Here is a 17,421-nt window from a genome sequence, read left to right on the forward strand (position 1 = left end):
CAAGAAAATCTGTTGGATGCTAGGGAGTACAATGATGAATAAAATATAGATTCAAAAGCAAATTCATGAAAAATACCTTTAAAGGATCATCCTTTTGTTCTCTAAGCAAATAAAGTAAAACTGTACAATAGATAATCCAAACGACAGAGAATAAGCAAAAGAAGGAAGATAGAAAGGGAGGTGGGGAGACAATCTAACTCTGAGTTATCTATCATGACTAAAGACTCAATTTTCTAGTTTATTGAAAGCTAACAAATATCATGAATCTGTTTATCTTATGAAAGTAATAACTGTTTTTAAATATGTAGCATCTTACCAAATATAAATTTATGTATAATAACATGATTATGAAGTGCTAACATTTTGAGAGAAGGTTACTATAATTGTAAAGTTTAAAATATTTCTCATGATACAGCTAAAATCCACAGGGGGGGAAAAAAAAATCTAGTTCAACTTAAAAACTGAAGAAACATAAGTCCAGATAAATTAAGTAATCTGGTCAAAGGTCACACAATGAATCTGAGTTACAGACTCAGAACCAGAACCTAATTCACCTAACTCGTAGGGATTTAAATGTGGGACAGGTATAAAGGAACAAACCTATTATACTGGTCCTAGTCCAGTTAATTGGTGATTCTGTTTACCACTATATAGTCATTTCTTTTCCAGGTTGAACTCTGCACAGTATAACAGGTGAGACAGTCCGTTATCACCATGGATTTGGAAATGAAAACTGCCTTGGGAATACATAGAAAAAGAAAGCCACAGCTTAACACAGCTGCCATATTTAGACCACAGGGTATGGCCAATCTCCTATGGAGTATAGTTATTCCTCTTTAGCAATCATTCCATGGAGGGCTGAAAACAGAATTTAGATGGTGGTAAAGGGTGTCCTTTCACTTCTCTAGGCTTTGCTCTCTTGGATTTAGACTTGTAAAAAAAAAAAATCAGGTGTACTCGAAGGGGCCATATAACAAAGACAGAAGACAGAGGTGAGAGTATGAGGCAGTCTAGTTATGGGTCACAAGCTGGGAAAGAACAAACTCAGTCTGGCAAAAGCCAAATTGATAATTTCTTAAATAAATAATCACTGACCATCTTCTATATACCAGACACCAGTGTTCTAGGTATTTGAGACACACTTGTTTATTACAGCAACCACTACCATAATAAAACAAACAAAAACAGATAAACTCTTCCTTATTAAGCTTACATTTTAGAGACAAAAGACAGACACTAATAATATGATAAATAATAAAGTGTAAATTTTATAGTACATTAGAAGGTGATTAGGTACTATGGGGAAAAAAACAGTAGAGCAGGGTACAAGGGATCAAGGTTGGGGGTGGGAGGTGGGGGCAGTTTTATATAGGGCGGTCAAGGCAGACCTCATTCAGAAGGTAAAATCTGAGCAAGGACTTGAAGGAGGGAGTGAGTCATGCATATATTCGGGGCAAGAGAGAACAGCTGGTGCAAAGACACTTAGGTACAGAAACGCAGGAAGGCCCAAGAATCAGCAAGGAAGCCACTGTGATGAAACCAAGTGAGAAAGGAGCAGAATAGGAAGACAGGAAGTCAGAGACACATCAGAGACCAGTTCACGTAAGCCCATAGGCCACTGTGAGGATTCTGACTTCTACTATGAGTAAAATGAATTCCATGTTAATTTCCTTTGTTATCCAGAAGCCTTTATCTTTTCTAGATGTTTCAACCATCCCATACCTAGCATGGGAAATAAACAGAAGCTGTGTCTATACTTGACTCAGTGCGAGAAAAAGGTAAATCACAATAAGCAGCACTCCAGGGCCCCATTCTCAATTGGCTGGTGGTGAAGCCAGTGGGAATGCCACAAAGACCCACAGCAGATTATAGATTTATGGAGAAGAGGTAGTAGGCAAGGTCTAGGAACCTCTATCCATCTGGAAATGTACCTGCATTATCAACTATGAAAAATATGAATTTACTTCCTAAGGAAGCTGCAAGATACTAAGAATATAATTTTATTATTTTGTTTTAATAATTCATAATTATGAATTAAGTAATTCATAGAACTATCAAATATCAAAGAACAAGATTTAAGTACAAAATAACTTCCAAAACAAAATATAGTAAATGACTATCCAGAGAAGATGGATAACGTAGCATTTAAAATGAGTAGCTTAGCAAAGCACGGAGGCACATCCCTGTAGTCCCAGCCACTCCAGAGGCTGAGACAGGAGGACTGCTTGAGCCTGGCAGGTCAAGGCTGTAGTGAGCCATGACTGTGTCACTGCACTGAAGCCAGGGCAACACAGCAAGACCCTGTCTCAAAAATAAAACAGGCCAAGTGTGGTGGCTCACAGCTGTAATCCCAGCACTTTGGGAGGCTGAGGTGGGCAGATCACTTTGAGCTCAGGAGTTCGAGACCAGCCTGAGAAACATGGCAAAACCCCATCTCTACTAAAAATACAAAAATTAGCTGGGCATGGTGGCACACACCTGTAATCCCAGCTACTCAGGAGGCTGAGGCTGAAGAATCGCTTGAACGCAGGAGGCAGAGGTTGCAATGAGCCGAGATCACGCCCCTGCACCCCAGTCTGGGCAACAGAGCAAGACTGCATCTCAAAAATAAAATAAAATAATAAAATAAAATAAAACAAGCCAGGTCAGGCCTGGTGGTTCATTCCTGTAATCTCAGCACTTTGGGAGGCTGAGGAGGGCCGATCACTTGAGCTCAGGCGTTCGAGACTAGCCTGGACGACACGGTGAAATCCCGTTACTACAAAAAAAAAAAAAAAAAAGAAAAATACAAAAATTAGCCAGGCGTGGCAGCACACGCCTGTAGTCCCAGCTACCTGGGAGGCTGAGCTGCAAGAATCACTTGAACCCGGGAGGTAGAGGTTGTAGTGAGACAAGATCGTACCACTTGTACTCCAGCCTGGGCAACAGAGTGAGATGCTGTCTCAAAAAATAAAATACAATGATAAAATAAATATTTTAGATAATTCAAGTTACTAGAGATATAATGAATTGGACTAAAGTAATGCTAATATTAAAGCTAACTCAATTGTTCTTTATGTATACAATGCATTTCAAGATCTACAGTGCTTTAAACATTGCCATGAATGAAAGCAATTACTTTTGGGGAATAAATCCCTGTTTTCTATTAGTTTACATCATTTACTCCATAAATATTAAGCACCCATTGCATAGCAGCAAACAAATATCCACAATTCTTAGGCCTCATAAACCTTAGAGCCTAGCAAGAAAAAAGGCACTGGAGAGGTAATTACAGTAACATGAGATAACTGTTATAAATTAGGGGAAGCAGTGGGCAGTCATAAGGACAGACAGCAGGCCACAGAGCCCACTCTGGAAGTCAGAGAAGACAATACCACAAATAAACAAATAAGCATCAACTGAGTCGGCAGTTCCTGGAAACATCACGAAACCTTTTCACATCCCTTATGAGTCAAAGTAAAAATTCCCTGATCCACCTTTTTATGAAAAATAATTCCTTGTTCTCTATTACATAGAGCACCTCACGTTTTTCTCCATTCTTGTCAAGATTTCAGTTTTTTAAAAAAACAAACATCTAAATACATATATACTATGCATTTTGAAACACTGTTCCTAAAGCCACCAAGAAAATTAGCTTTTACCTTAAGAGTCTGTCTTTATTTATAGGCTATTAGGCTCAAACAAACAAAAATGTCCTTCAAAGAAGAAAATCACATTACAGAATTATAATAGTGTTGAGACTGGCATAAAATAATTCTATTTCTATTTTCACTTTTACTACCTTTGCAACTAGTTAATTTTTAAGACTATGTCCTATTCTTGAAAAAAGGCTTTAATTAAATGTTTTAGGGAATTAAAGCATTACTGAATAAACATAAATAACAAGCAGTACAAATAAAAATCACAGCATGGATTACTGCAAAGCCTGATAACAAAGCATTAAATTTATACTTTCAGGATAGAATGCGATTAAAAGGTTAACATTCACCTAAAACTCAAACTTCTATAAAGAGGTATAATTTATTTAACCAAGTTTACAATGTACACGTAGCTATAGCTTTTTAAAATATGATAAATTGGACGGGCATGGTGGCTCACACCTGTAGTCCCAGCACTCTGGGAGGCCGAAGCAAGAGGATCACTTAAGCCCAAGACCAGCTTGGACAACATAATGAGACTCTGTCTCTACAACAACTTTTTTAAAAAAATTAGCTGGGAATGGTGATGTGTGCCTACAGTCCTGGCTACTCGGAAGGCTGAGGTGGGAGGATCACTTGAGCCCATTGAAGCTGCAGTGAGCCATGACTGCACCACTGCATTGAAGCCTGGGCAACAGAATGAGTCCCTGTCATTCATTCATTCATTCATTCATAGATGCATGCACACATACATACAAAAATATGGTAAATTATTATTGGGAACAGTTTGGCTGTGGTGCTGTACGACAACAGAGAGATGAAAGACTGCCAATATCTTTTAGTCTGATGATTATTTGATCAAATACATTAGCCCTTCAAATTGAAAAAATAATATACAATACTCTTAGGTTTACAGTGTCTACACAAGTTGACACTAGCAATAAAATCAATCATTTAATCATTTGGTCAGATGGTAATACAATTAAAGCACGTTAAGCACTGTGGACACAAAAATGCCTCAGCCATCTTTTCTGTCCTGAAGTGCTCAGCCTCTAGTGAGAGTGACTGAAACATACAAATACATTCTCACATTATGAAAGTTTAAAATGTTTAGCTATATTTGTAAGATGATAATGGGATATAGAACAAGGGGACTTTATCCAGCTCAAAGTTAGGGCAGAAGGTCAGAGAAGCTTCTTAAGGTAATGCCTAACCTAAGTTCTTAAAGTGAGAAGTTAGCCAAGCAAGGGAAAGGTAAAAACAGAAGGAAGATGAAGGGATTCCAGACTGAGAACACTGCACGAGAAAATACCAATCACATTATGAGTTGATAAACAAGGGGTTAAGAGCATATCTCAGTATAGCAGCCTTAAACAAAAGAAGAACACAGTCACAACTCAATACAACTATGTAGTGAGTCTAAAGGGAACTTGACATACTTCTACTTAAGGAACCAGTAAATAAGCATCCCTAGTCCAAAAATCTGGAATCTGAAACGCTCCAAAATCCTAAACCTTTTAAGCACCAACATGACACCACGGCGGAAAATTCCACACCTGACCTCATGTGACAGGTCGCAATCAAAACTTTGTTATATGCACAAAATTATTTAAAATATTTTATAAAATTACCTTCAGGCTATTGTATATACAACATAAAAGAAATTCGTGTTTAGGCTTGGAGGCCATTCCCAAGATACTTCACTATATATATATGCAAATGTTCCAAAATCAAAAAAAAATTAAAAATTTGACAATTTTTAGGTCCCAAGCATTTCAGCTAAGAGATACTTAAACTGGGCCAGGCACGGCGGCTCACGCCTGTAATCTCAGCACTTTGGGATGCCAACGCAGATGGATCACTTGAGGTCAGGAGTTTGAGCAGCCTGGCCAACATGGTGAAACCCCATCTCTACTAAAAATACAAAAAAAATTAGCCAGGCTTGGTAGTGCACACCTGCAATCCCAGCTACTCAGAAGGCTGAGACAGGAGAATCACTTGAACCCAAGAGGTGGAGGCTGCCGTGAGCTGAGATTGTGCCATTGCACTCCAGCCTGGGTGACACAGCGAGACTTTGTCTCAAAAAAAAACAAAACAAAACAAAAAAAAGAGATACTCAAACTGTATTATCAAATAATTAATGATGTAACCGTTCCAGAAGTTGAAAGTGATCCCCTCACTCCCAATATTATAGTCATCCCTGGGTTTTTGATTATAGAAAGGCTGAGATACAAAGGACTCTGTAGTATTATAAGACTTAGAGTATGTTATACTAGTAATAAGTAACATAAGAGGTATTATGGGTACTCTGAAATGTAGCCACAAACTTGGTGTTACAGACCTGAGTCCAAGTGCCAGATTTGCCGTTTCTAAGCTATATGACACATTACTTCTCAAAATTTCATGAATGAAATAGGATAATAACAATAGCTACTCTAAAGGGATATAATGAAAATTAAATAAGGCTGCAATGAGCTGGGATCATGCCACTGCACTCTAGCCTGGGTGACAGCATGAGGCTGTTTAAAAAAAAAAAAAAAAAATCTAACCATAGCATTTTTCTGCTTAAAATCCTTATAGAGAATCAAGTCTCAATTTGGCAGCCCCCACTTCTGCCACTCCCAGGAAGCCTGCCATGCCGAGGATTTCTTCCATGCTGAGTATTCCCCCAGCCCTTCACAACCATCCCCGGCTACTTTTTATACAAGCTCCTCTAGCAGAACTTCTCTTTATCAGCTCTGTAGCGCCTATATCAAATATGCTGGGCACACAGTAGGCTTCTTTACTGAAAGAAACAACAAACATTTTCTGACCCCCATTTGCTGAGTAAATACTAAGTAAAATTAAAATACATAACTTTAGATTGAGAAAGTACTGTAATGAAGCTAATTTATATAAATCTTCACATCAAAATAGTTCATATTAAAGAATGTAATTAAATCCACATATATCAAATTGGCTGAAATATAAGCTTACATGCTCATGGTTTCAAGGTACTAATTAACACAAAGACTTTCAAAACTGAAATAGGGGTCTCAGCAGCTCGGGCGGCGGGAGGAGTGCCAGTAGCCAGGCAGCCCAGCTTCGCGAAGGCTCTCAGCGCCGTGGCCCACAGGTGCCCAGCAAGTGCCCTTCCCACCGCCAAGATGCCCAAGAGGAAGGTCAGTTCAGCCGAAGGGGTGGCGAAGGAAGAGCCCAAGAGGAGATCTGCGCACTTGTCAGCTAAACCTGCTCCTGCAAAAGTGGAAACGAAGCCAAAGAGGCATCAGGAAAGGATAAATCTTCAGATTAAAAAAAAAAAAGGAAACAAATGGGAAAAGGGGAGCATAGGGAAAACAGGCCAAAGTGGCTAACCAAGAAACTAAAGAAGATTTACCTGCAGAAAATGAAGAAACTAAAACCGAGGAGACTCCAACCTCTGATGAAGCAGGAGAGAAAGAAGCCAAGTCTGATTAATATCATATACCATGTCTTATCAGTAGTCCCTGTCTCCCTTCTTGTACAATCCAGGGTACTTTTATCAACTGCTTTGTAAGTGCAAGTTTTTTAGTAGCTCTAGAAACATTTTTAAGAAGCAGGAACTCCCACCTCATTCCATTGTTAAAGTTTTTTCAGGAGGTGAAATAATTCTCTGGTTGTTTATTTTTTGGTGAAACCAGAAAATAGTATGGGATATTGAATTACAGGAAGTTTTGACTGTCTTGGATGTCAGCTTAACATTCCATAGATGGGGGCTTAGTTTTTATATATTGTAAAACAAAATATACTAAATGGCAATACAGAGTCAGAATCCTGCATTTAATGTCTTGAACATTTTAAATTACTTCTATTCCCATGTTGTGGTTTTTTTTCACATAATTGTTTCCTAAAGAAAACCACTCCTTGATCACGGCTCTCCCTGTCAGAACTGTGTACACTATAGCATCTTAGGTCACAGAAGTCCTGATTTCCTAATAACTGTGTTAATGTGCTGTGAAAGATTGAAAATTTGGGTATATAGTGTACATGCTATTAAACTGTGAATTGGTAGAACGTGTACAGCTTATCAAACACTTGTAGATACTGGCTCTTGATAATCCTCTTAAGAAAAATTTGCCTCCAAATGTTAAGTTGGAATGTCACTACAATAACTATTTAAAAAAGAGGCCGGGCACAGTGGCTCACACCTATAATCCCAGCACTTCGGACGGCCAAGGTGGGAGAATCACTTGAGCCCAGGAGATTGAGACATGCCTGGTCAACATGGTGAAACCTTGTCTCTACAAATAAAAAAAAAAATTAGCCAGGCATCGTGGCATGCACCTCCCAGTTACTTGGGAGGCTGAAGTGGGAGGATCGGTTGAGCCCGGGCAGTCAAGGCTGCAGTGAGCCGTGATCACTCCTCTGCACTCCAGCCTAGGCAATAGAGCGAGACCGTCTCAGAAAAAGGAATTACAATAGAGGTTTTCTAGATTTTTGGCATGTATGTTAAGAATTGTGTACAATTTGAAATGTCTGTATACTTATTCTCAACACGACAAATAAAATCTCCATTACAAAAGAAAAAACTGAAATAATTCTTAGTAAAAACAAAAAAAAATCAAAGGTAGAGATTAAGAGATCCAAAGGTCTGTTTTACATCACTTCAGCTATCTGCCGAAACAAGTGAAGACTTCCGTACTCCAGGAGCTAATAATTAATATTGTTCAAGTCAACACAATGTATGTAATAGCTCTCCTAAGTGAGAACATGAGAATATCTTATCTCAGAATTCCTTTTTATATAACAGATATACAAATTAATATATCAGAAATACTGGTCAGGCACAATGGCTTATGCCTGTAATCCCAGTACTTTGGGAGGCCAAGACAGGAAGACTGTTTGAGCCCAGGAGTTTGAGAACAACCTGGGCAATATGGTGAGATCCTGTCTCTATTAAAAAAAAAAAAAAATCAGAAATATAAGCATCATGGCATTAGGGAGGATTGAACTTAGAAAACATTTAAATTCTGAATCTTTCCTGAATGACATCATCACAATCATCTGAACACCTACAAGTCTAAACTTCCTCATCTTTTAACTAAGGAAGATAATACTTTCAATATGATAATTACATAAAAGCTATTCCTTTTTTTTAGAGACGGAGTCTCATTCTGTCACCCAGGCTGGAGCGTGCAGTGGCGAGATCTCGACTCACTGCAACCTCTGCCTCCTGGGTGCAAGCAATTCTCCTGCCTCAGCCTCCCAAATAGCTGGGATTACAGGAGTCTGCCACCACGACTGGCTAATTTTTTGTATTTTTAGTAGAGACGGGGTTTCACTATGTTGGCCAGGCTCATCTCAAACTCCTGACCTCAAGTGATCCATCCGCCACGGCCTCCCAAAGTGCAGGGATTATAGGCGCGAGCCACCATGCCTGGCCCATAAAAGCTGTTTCTAACTTCAAAAATATTATGCAAGTCAAAGAAAACATTTCGCTAAAAACACTAAAATCAAAGTTTGACATATCGGAACTCTATTATCTACAATATTTAAAACTACATGGAGCAAATTCTAAATTTTAACACAAACATATAAATTCTAAAAGTAACAAATACATATACAAAAAATACTTTAGAACGCGGTTTTATGATACATATGTGAGAATTTTAAAAAATCACTATACGACAAATTGATAGAAAAAAATGTATCGAAAAAATAGTGTGATTTTATTGCAGTACACTATTTTCTGACGTTTCAATTCAGATCTACAACCCCATATTACAGCAAAATCATTATCTAAATTTACTGAGTATGAATAAATAGTGAGAAGGCCAAGCTTGGGTTTATAGTCTGCTTTTAAGCCCTGATCAAGTCAAATTCTTAGTGTCCATTTTTTCATCTCTAAAATATAAGGGGGTAGAATAAGAATGTCTCTAGGTCCTTTTCTATCTTAAAATTCTAAAATTCTTACTATCCATAATCAAGAAGAACTAGGGGGATAAAAAGAGATGTAAAATATTCCAGTCCAGCATACAGCACAATAGATAATCCTTGCTAATCTGTACATACAGCTTAATTAGAAAATTAAGAACTCAGCAATTTCTATAAATGGTCTAGATTTACAGTTATATTTATTTAGGCCAAGAATGATGGTATTAGGGAGCTAAGTATTCCCTCAATGAAAAAGTTCATAGCAAAGAGGACATAACAGACCACTAGAAACATTGTGTACTGTATCTTATTTTAGACTTGGCCACAGCAAACAATTTACTAATAAATTTGAAGTAAAGCTTTGATAGGTTGTATTTGTGATGCTAAAAAAACATAGATGGACAAGAAATCAGTTCCAATGAAAGGTTAACTCTGTGGAAGAATGGTGGGAGATGAATACGGGGCAGGAAGTTTCAAGGATTTGTTACCTACTTACTAAAATAAAATTGAAATATGATGACTAAAGATTAATATTTATAAAACCTGGCAGGCATATGGTACTTATCATATCTTTCTTTTTGGTTAAATAATAGTCAAAATATTTTTGTTAGTTATATATGCATAATATATAAGGAGTTATATAACATGCATATTTTCATATAAACAAAGAATTTTGTGACCAAAATTTGCATGCAAAATTTGTTGCACAAATTTCTTCAAGACCCAGGTAAAATTACACCCCTTCTAAAATCCTCTTTCCTGATTCTCGTTAAAAATCTTAAAAATAATCTTTCAACTCTTGCATATTCGATCATTATATTTTACATGCACTATTTCATCACCTAGATGCTATGTTATAAATAACAGGAGCTCAAAATGTGTAGATGAGAATGTGTAAGGGTTAGAATCTGCTATAAGGCCCAGAGATTTACTGAGCATCATAGCTTCACAGACCTTGTGTCCTGTACTCAGGATGAAGGCTGCTCCCTATAGGCTAAACAGATTGCAATAGATTAACATTTTTTAATGTTAAAAATGAAAATATAAAACTACAAGAAAAAAAGTATACGTGAATGTAATCTTGGAATGCTGATGAACTTTCTAAACATTACACTGAAAGAGTAATATATCTGAATTTAAAATATTTATTTAGTCTTATCGATTGATTGATTGATTGAGACAGGGTTTCACTTTGTCACCCAGGATAGGCTGCAGTGGGACAACCTTGGCTTACTGCAGCCTCCACCTCTTGGGCTCAAGCGATCCTCCTGCCTCAGCCCCCCAAGTAGCTCGGACTACAGGCACATGCCACTATTTCTGGCTAATTTTTTAAAACTTTTTTGTACGGATGGGGTCTCCCTATATTGTCCAGGCTGATCTCAAACTCCTAGGCTCAAGTGATCTTCCCAAGTGCTAGGATTACAGGTGTGAGCCACCACACCCAGCCTGAATTCAAAAATTTTAAATGTTTGTATTTAAAAATCACAAAAAGTTGAAAATATAACAAATGGAAAGAAAATACTTGCAATATTATACAACTGACCCTTGAACAACACATGTTTGAACTGCACAGTTCTACTTATACACAAATTTGTTTTTAATGAAAGTTACCCGTGTGCCTTTCTCTCCTGCCTCCTCTGCCTCCCCAGCCTCCATTTCCACCTCTTCTGCCTCTGAAACCTTCCTGAGACAGTAAGACCAACCCCTCTTCCTCTTTCTCCTCAGCCTACTCAATGGGAAGAAGATAAGGATGGAGACTTTTACGATGATCCACTTCCACTTTCTTGCTCTGTCGCCCAGGCTGGAGTGCAGTGGCACAATCTCAGCTCACTGCAACCTCTGTCTCCCAGGTTCAAGTGATTCTCCTGCCTCAGCCTCCCGAGTAGCTGGTATTGCAGGTGCCCGCCACCACATCTAGCTAATTTTTGTATTTTTAGTAGAGACAGGGTTTCGCCATGTTGGCCAGGCTGGTCTTGAACTCTTGAGCTCAAGTGATCCACCCACCTCAGCCTCCCAAAGTGCTGGGACTACAGGCGTGAGCCACTGCGCTCGGCCCCTGATGACTTTCTTAACATTTCCTTTCCTCTAACTTTATTTTAAGAATACAATAAATTATACATATAACATAAAAAATATGTGATAACTGACTATTCATGTAAGGCTTCTAGTCAACAGGAGGCTATTAGTAATTAAGTTTTTTGGAAGTCAAAAGTTATATGTGGATTTCTGACTGTGCTAGCAAGGCGGGGCTCAGTGCTCCTAAATCCTGCGTTGTTCAAGTGTCAATTGTACTACAGAGAAACAGTAGCTATGACAAACACTTAAAATTTCTTTTTAAAAATTCAGTAAGAAAACACACCTCCCCCAATAGAAAAAACACAACGGTAATCAATGGACAATTGCTGAGAGAAACAAAAATGTGCAAGGAAAAAAAGTTCATCTTCCTAGTAATAAAAAAAAAAAAAAACCCACCAGAAACTCAAAGCAGAAAGCAGTTTCCCCTATAACGTGAAGAAGATGAAAAACCGATGACTCCTGATTTTCTCAGTGAAACAGGCACTCCAATGCACTGTTGGTAGGAGTAGAAACTGTGTTTTCTCTTTTTTAATCCTTTCTGAGGAGCAATTTGGTAACATATTTTTAAAAGATAAACTTAGGAACAATAAAAGTTTCAAGAGTTTATTTCCACATTCATTGAGTCATGAATGGAGCTGTACCAAACTGAACCAAAATTCATGAATGGGGCCATACCAAACCCCAAATAAGCGAGGTTCAGTATTCCACTAAGGGGGATCAAGGGTTAAACTTTTATAAGATCTTGACTCCTGACCTAAACTGGTGCCTTAACACTTGATCTCTGACTCCTGCCTTGTCCTTATCACACAAATCTAATCCCTGATTCCAATGTCTGGAATAATATGCTCACTAGGAGAGGATCTAAGTGAGGAGAGGTGGACAAATACAATGGGTACAGAATGTATTAAACAAATCTGCAAAGTAATGTCAAATATAGTATATTAATAACCATCATCATCTCTTTTACAAATTCACTCCTCACATTTTATCTTCATAAAATATAAACAAGAAGAAGAATCCTAATAAGAAATTCTACAGAAAACAAATACATACATAATAATCAAACAGGCAATTTCTGTTGAAAAAATAGAGAATACCATAAAAGCACAAAATTTTGTTTTTAAAATTAGCTTGCTCACCTCTCATTTATTCCAGTAAAATAAATGGAACTACTTGCTAATGTTATTTACTTCAGGATGATTATTACTAAGAAAAATCAAACTACATACAATATTTGGCAAATATTTATTCAGCCACTATTATAAATCAGGCATTGAACAAGGGGACTTAGAAGACAGGTGTAATACAACTTGTGTTCAAATCCTTTGACAGTTATCCAAATTGAGACGTTTACCTATGTCCTTTACATTAGGCTATGATCTAGAGCAGTAAGATCCAATAGAAATGTAACATAAGCAACATATACATTGAAATTCTCTAGTAATCTCATTTTTTAAAAAGTAAAAAAAAGTTAATTCTAATATATTATAAATAATATGCAAAAAGTTATGCATAATGCAAAAGTTATCATTTCAACATGTAATCATACTTTTAAAAGACTGATAAGATGCTGACTTTTTTGCATAATAAATCTTTCTTCAAAGCCCACTATGTATTAAACATACACTTAACAGCATCTCAATTCAGACTAGCCACATTTCAAATGCTTAACAGACACGTGTAGCTCGTTGTTATCCTAATGGACAGGACAAATTTAGATGGTGCTTATTAAAGAAGAAAATACACTCTGGGTTATGCAGCTAAATTTTAGTAATGCTTTATTAAGAAAATTCAATTATCTGTTCTACTTGGAAATCAATACATTCTCCTTTCTCTGAACTCTGTCTTTTCTTTAAACAAATCATTCCAGACAGTATATATACAAGAGCTGCTAAGAAAAGGAAAGACTAAGAATGATGAATTAAATTGAACACTCCTTCTTCGAATTACACCTTTTCACTGTTTCTCGTTAAAAGAACGTAAGTTATATATATGCCTTCACAGAAACCAAATACATTTCTTAAAAGCAGACACGGAGGAAAATGAGGGGTCAACTATTATGAATGACCCTCAAAGTCTTAGTAGATACTGTGAAATCAGACCAGAATATAATTAAAACAAATAAATCAGAATCTATGCACCTAAAACCACTCTTTGACTTTTTTCTTTTTTTTTTTTGAGACAGGGTTGCACTGTGTCACCCAGGGAGTGCAGCGATATCGGCTCACTGCAACCTCCGCCTCCCAGGCTCAAGTGATCCTACTGATTCAGCCTCCGAAGTAGCTTGGACTACAGGCGTGCGTCAACGTGCCCGTTTATTTTATTGTAGAAACGGGGTTTCGCCATATTGCCCAGGCTGGTCTCGAACTCCAGGGCTCCAAAGATCGGCCAGCCTCGGCCTCCCAAAGTGCTGGGATTACAGGCGTGAGCCACCACACCCAGCCCATTTTTGACTTACAGAGTTGATCTTACTACTTATATTTAAAACATTCAAATTTAGTTAGGAGCTAATAATGGGGAAGAATCTCTAGTTTCATTTAAAGTTACTTTTTTTCCAATCTAGACATGTATTTTCTGTTATAATGTGTAAGTGTAGCTTTTCAGATTCATTCTTTAAAGGATAGTTCATTCTCATGGCAAATTCATTCTTTAAAGGATAGTTCATTCTCATGGTAAATTTAGTTAGGAGCTAATAATGGGGAAGAATCTCTAGGTTCATTTAAAGTTACTTTTTTTCCAATCTAGACATGTATTTTCTGTTATAATGTGTAAGTGTAGCTTTTCAGATTCATTCTTTAAAGGATAGTTCATTCTCATGGCAAAAAATTGTTAACTTAAAATGTTAACAATTAAAAAAAAAAACTGCTTTATCTTACCCTTGGCCCAATTCCAGACTAGAACTATGTGAAGTCAACATTATTTATGTAACAAACACAAGGTCTCTTTATCGGTTAGGCCTCAGTTTCAAAAGCATCAATTTCACTGATTATTTCCTAAGACAGTGCCTGGCACAAGGTATTTTCTTAATAAATATTTTTTGAATGAATGAATATCAAGTAACAGGTACTAATTATTAATACTTCCAGCATTTCAAAATGAAATGTTAAAAAGTGGACCCTTTCAATTAAAAGGTTTTACTAGAGACCGTATGAAAATCGGAAGCCACATTACAGTTAAGAAAACACTATCACTTGTTCTCATTGAATACAATATTTCTAAAGCAGAGTATTATCACTCTCATTTAATACAATATTTCTAAAGCAGAGTATTATCACTCTCATTTAATATTTAAGAAAGGTGAGGCCAAAACGGTTGAAGCATGTAATTATTAAGTAGTGGAGCCAGATTTCAAGCCCACGTCCTCAAATACAACTGTGTAGGGGTGTGTGGAGGTGTGACTTGGAATGGAATGTGCGGATATTATGAAAACTATATTCCATGTCCTCCTCTTTTTAAAAGAATTTCCATTACAAAAGCGTCAGAGGAAAAACACACAATGGATAGTTTTCAATTACACACACACACACACACACACACACTTTTTAACAAATTCAAACCTATTTAAAATATAACAACGATAAGCATTGTCAATCGCAACGGAAAGTCGACCAGACAACAAGGCTACATCCTCCAATCTCTCCCTCCCAGGACACCCTGGGAATGAAAGCATCCCTTGCGGCCTGGGATAGACTCGTCCAGGCGCGGGGAAGAGGCGGCGCCTCGCCCCTGGGGCGCAGCCATCCCCAACCCCTAGGACGGCCAGGACAGCTGGCTCCAGCCTACCTGACGGGCTCCCGCCACCTCTTGAACCAGCCGCAGCAACTGGCCATCAGACTGAACATCCCGGGTCGCTCCTCCCGCCACTTCCCATTCGAGCCCGGAGCGGACACCGGCACCCCGCTCTTCCCCGGGGGCCTCCGCCACTCCGAGACGCCCCTAAAGTGGATAAGTCGGGAGGAAAAGCCGGGAGGGAAGTGAAGGCGGCCTGCCCGAGCACTAAGCCCTGCTAACCGCGTGGGTCCGCGACGACTGCCCTCTCAGCCAAGGAGCAGCCTGACCAAAGACGCAGAAACACCGTAGCCGAGTTAGCGGGACCCGGCTAAAGAAAAGCCCCGCGTCGACGTGCTGACGTTACTTCGAGGCGCGGAAGGCGTTCCCCAGGCAACGCCCGTACTGCTCTCGTCCAATCATCGGTTGAGGTCCTGCGGTGCAGGCCTCTGAGTGGCTGCAGAGTCCTGGCTACCCGCCCCTGCGCGAGACTAGGAGAGGAGAAAGGGGAGTACTCTGGAAGAAGGAGGCGGAACTCGAGGTAGCGCGTTCTCGTAACTAGGCAACCGGAGCGTCCGGAGATAAGCTGGAGGATCCCGGACAAATCTCGAGCAAGGCCTATCTTTATACTTATATAAAATGTGTTGCCAATCCATGATGCTGTTCCTTTTCTTTCTCCAGTGTCCCCAACTGAGATTCAGAGATCTCAGGTCTTGTGCATGGGTTTCTTTTTTTTTTCTTTCTTTCTTTTTTCTTGTTTGTTGTTTGTTTGTTTTTTGCTCAGGGATGGGGACCCTCTAGAATTCTGGCCGACTTAGGCATCATGACTACAGGAACAATACACTGGGGCAATTCTTGTAAGTTAAAGACAAGGGGGAAATTCGCTTGCTAAATTTTCTCAGTAGTTCAGATGAGAGTGAAGCCTTAATCTCTAAAATGTTTATCACTGTTACATATGTGAAACGGAATTGTATGATATTTGTTGTAGGGGGGACTGTGATTACAAAAGAAAAATGCATTTGTTGTAGAAAATGTGAAAAATACTAAAAAGAAACAAGATGAAGAAAATAAGATCTCACAGGACCTCTCAAAGATAACCATTTGGGGCCGGGCGCGGTGGCTCACGCCTGTGATCCCAGCACTTTGTGAGGCCGAGGCGGGCGGATCACGAGGCCAGGTGATCTAGACCATCCTGGCTAACATGGTGAAACCCCGTCTCTAGTAAAAATACAAAAAACAAAAAAAAAGCCGGTGTGGTGGCAAGCGCCTGTAGTCCCAGCTACGCTGGAGACTGAGGCAGGGGAATCGCTTGAACCCGGGAGGCGGAGGTTGCAGTGAGCCGAGATCAGGCCACTGCACTCCAGTCTGGGCAACAGATGAAGACTCCGTCTCAAAACTAAATAAATAACCATTTTGATGTATGTTTCTTTCAGGATTTTTAGGTACATAAATTGCTGGCTATTTGGTTTCTGCAAGATGAAGATTGTTATCTCTTGACTGTTTTGTAATAGTTTATTTTTTAAAGAGGTATGTAATATTTGCATTTCTTTTATATTCTTTGGAGAAAAAGAAATGACAAGGACATTCCTGTAGGGAAAAAAATTATGCACAATATGTAAGGATCTGTGTGTCCATTCATTTTCTACTTAAATAAATATTTTCAAATCCTGATGAAAGGATAGAAGGCACTGAGAATCCCAGTGTATTCGTGGGGAATGTAATGATTTGAGACTAAGATACATATAGGTTTTAAATTAGTCTCTGTCCTTTACTAACTCATGTAACTTTTTTTGGTTTTGTTTTGTTTTGTTTTGTTTGAGACAGAGTCTCCCTCTATCACCCAGGTTGGAGTGCAGTGGCATGATCTCGATTCACTGCTACCTCCATCTCCTGGGGTCAAGTGATCCTCCTTCCTCAGTCTCCCAAGTAGCTGGGACTAGAGACGTGCACCATCACGTCCAGCTGATTTTTGTATTTTTTGTAGAGACAGGGTTTCATCATGTTGCCCAGGCTGGTCTCAAACTTCTGGCCTCAAATGATCCGCCTG

At 38.7% G+C, this 17,421-nt stretch overlaps 2 protein-coding genes and 1 pseudogene across 10 annotated transcripts in view; 2 read left to right on the forward strand and 1 right to left on the reverse strand.

Moving 5' to 3' along the window:
- The window catches only part of ARL13B (ADP ribosylation factor like GTPase 13B), a 72,776-nt gene extending 57,032 nt beyond the window's left edge, over positions 1 to 15,744 (reverse strand). For 3 of the 8 annotated variants that reach the window (XM_063661456.1, XM_063661455.1, XM_063661453.1), the window contains exons 1-2: positions 15,390 to 15,725; positions 12,003 to 12,144 (exon numbers count right to left, since the gene is read on the reverse strand). Coding sequence is in view for 3 of the 8 variants with exons in the window: in XM_054479530.2 (XP_054335505.1) it covers positions 15,390 to 15,448 (59 nt within the window). In the remaining 5 variants the exon portion in view is untranslated. Of the gene's footprint in view, positions 1 to 12,002; positions 12,145 to 15,389 lie in introns of all 8 variants that reach the window. The other 5 variants (XM_063661457.1, XM_054479532.2, XM_054479530.2 and 2 more) reach the window with 4 other exon arrangements.
- Positions 6,561 to 7,202, forward strand: LOC129032403 (non-histone chromosomal protein HMG-14-like; annotated as a pseudogene).
- Positions 15,745 to 15,894: 150 nt separating the features above from the next.
- The window catches only part of PROS1 (protein S), a 105,469-nt gene continuing 103,942 nt past the window's right edge, over positions 15,895 to 17,421 (forward strand). The window contains exons 1-2 of one of the 2 annotated variants that reach the window (XM_063661460.1): positions 15,895 to 16,231; positions 16,808 to 16,901. The gene's annotated coding sequence lies outside the window, so the exon portion shown is untranslated. Of the gene's footprint in view, positions 16,232 to 16,807; positions 16,902 to 17,421 lie in introns of those variants that run through there. The other variant, XM_063661461.1, reaches the window with a different exon arrangement.

The sequence above is a fragment of the Pongo pygmaeus genome, chromosome 2, assembly GCF_028885625.2.
Source record: "Pongo pygmaeus isolate AG05252 chromosome 2, NHGRI_mPonPyg2-v2.0_pri, whole genome shotgun sequence".
Taxonomy (NCBI): domain Eukaryota; kingdom Metazoa; phylum Chordata; class Mammalia; order Primates; family Hominidae; genus Pongo; species Pongo pygmaeus.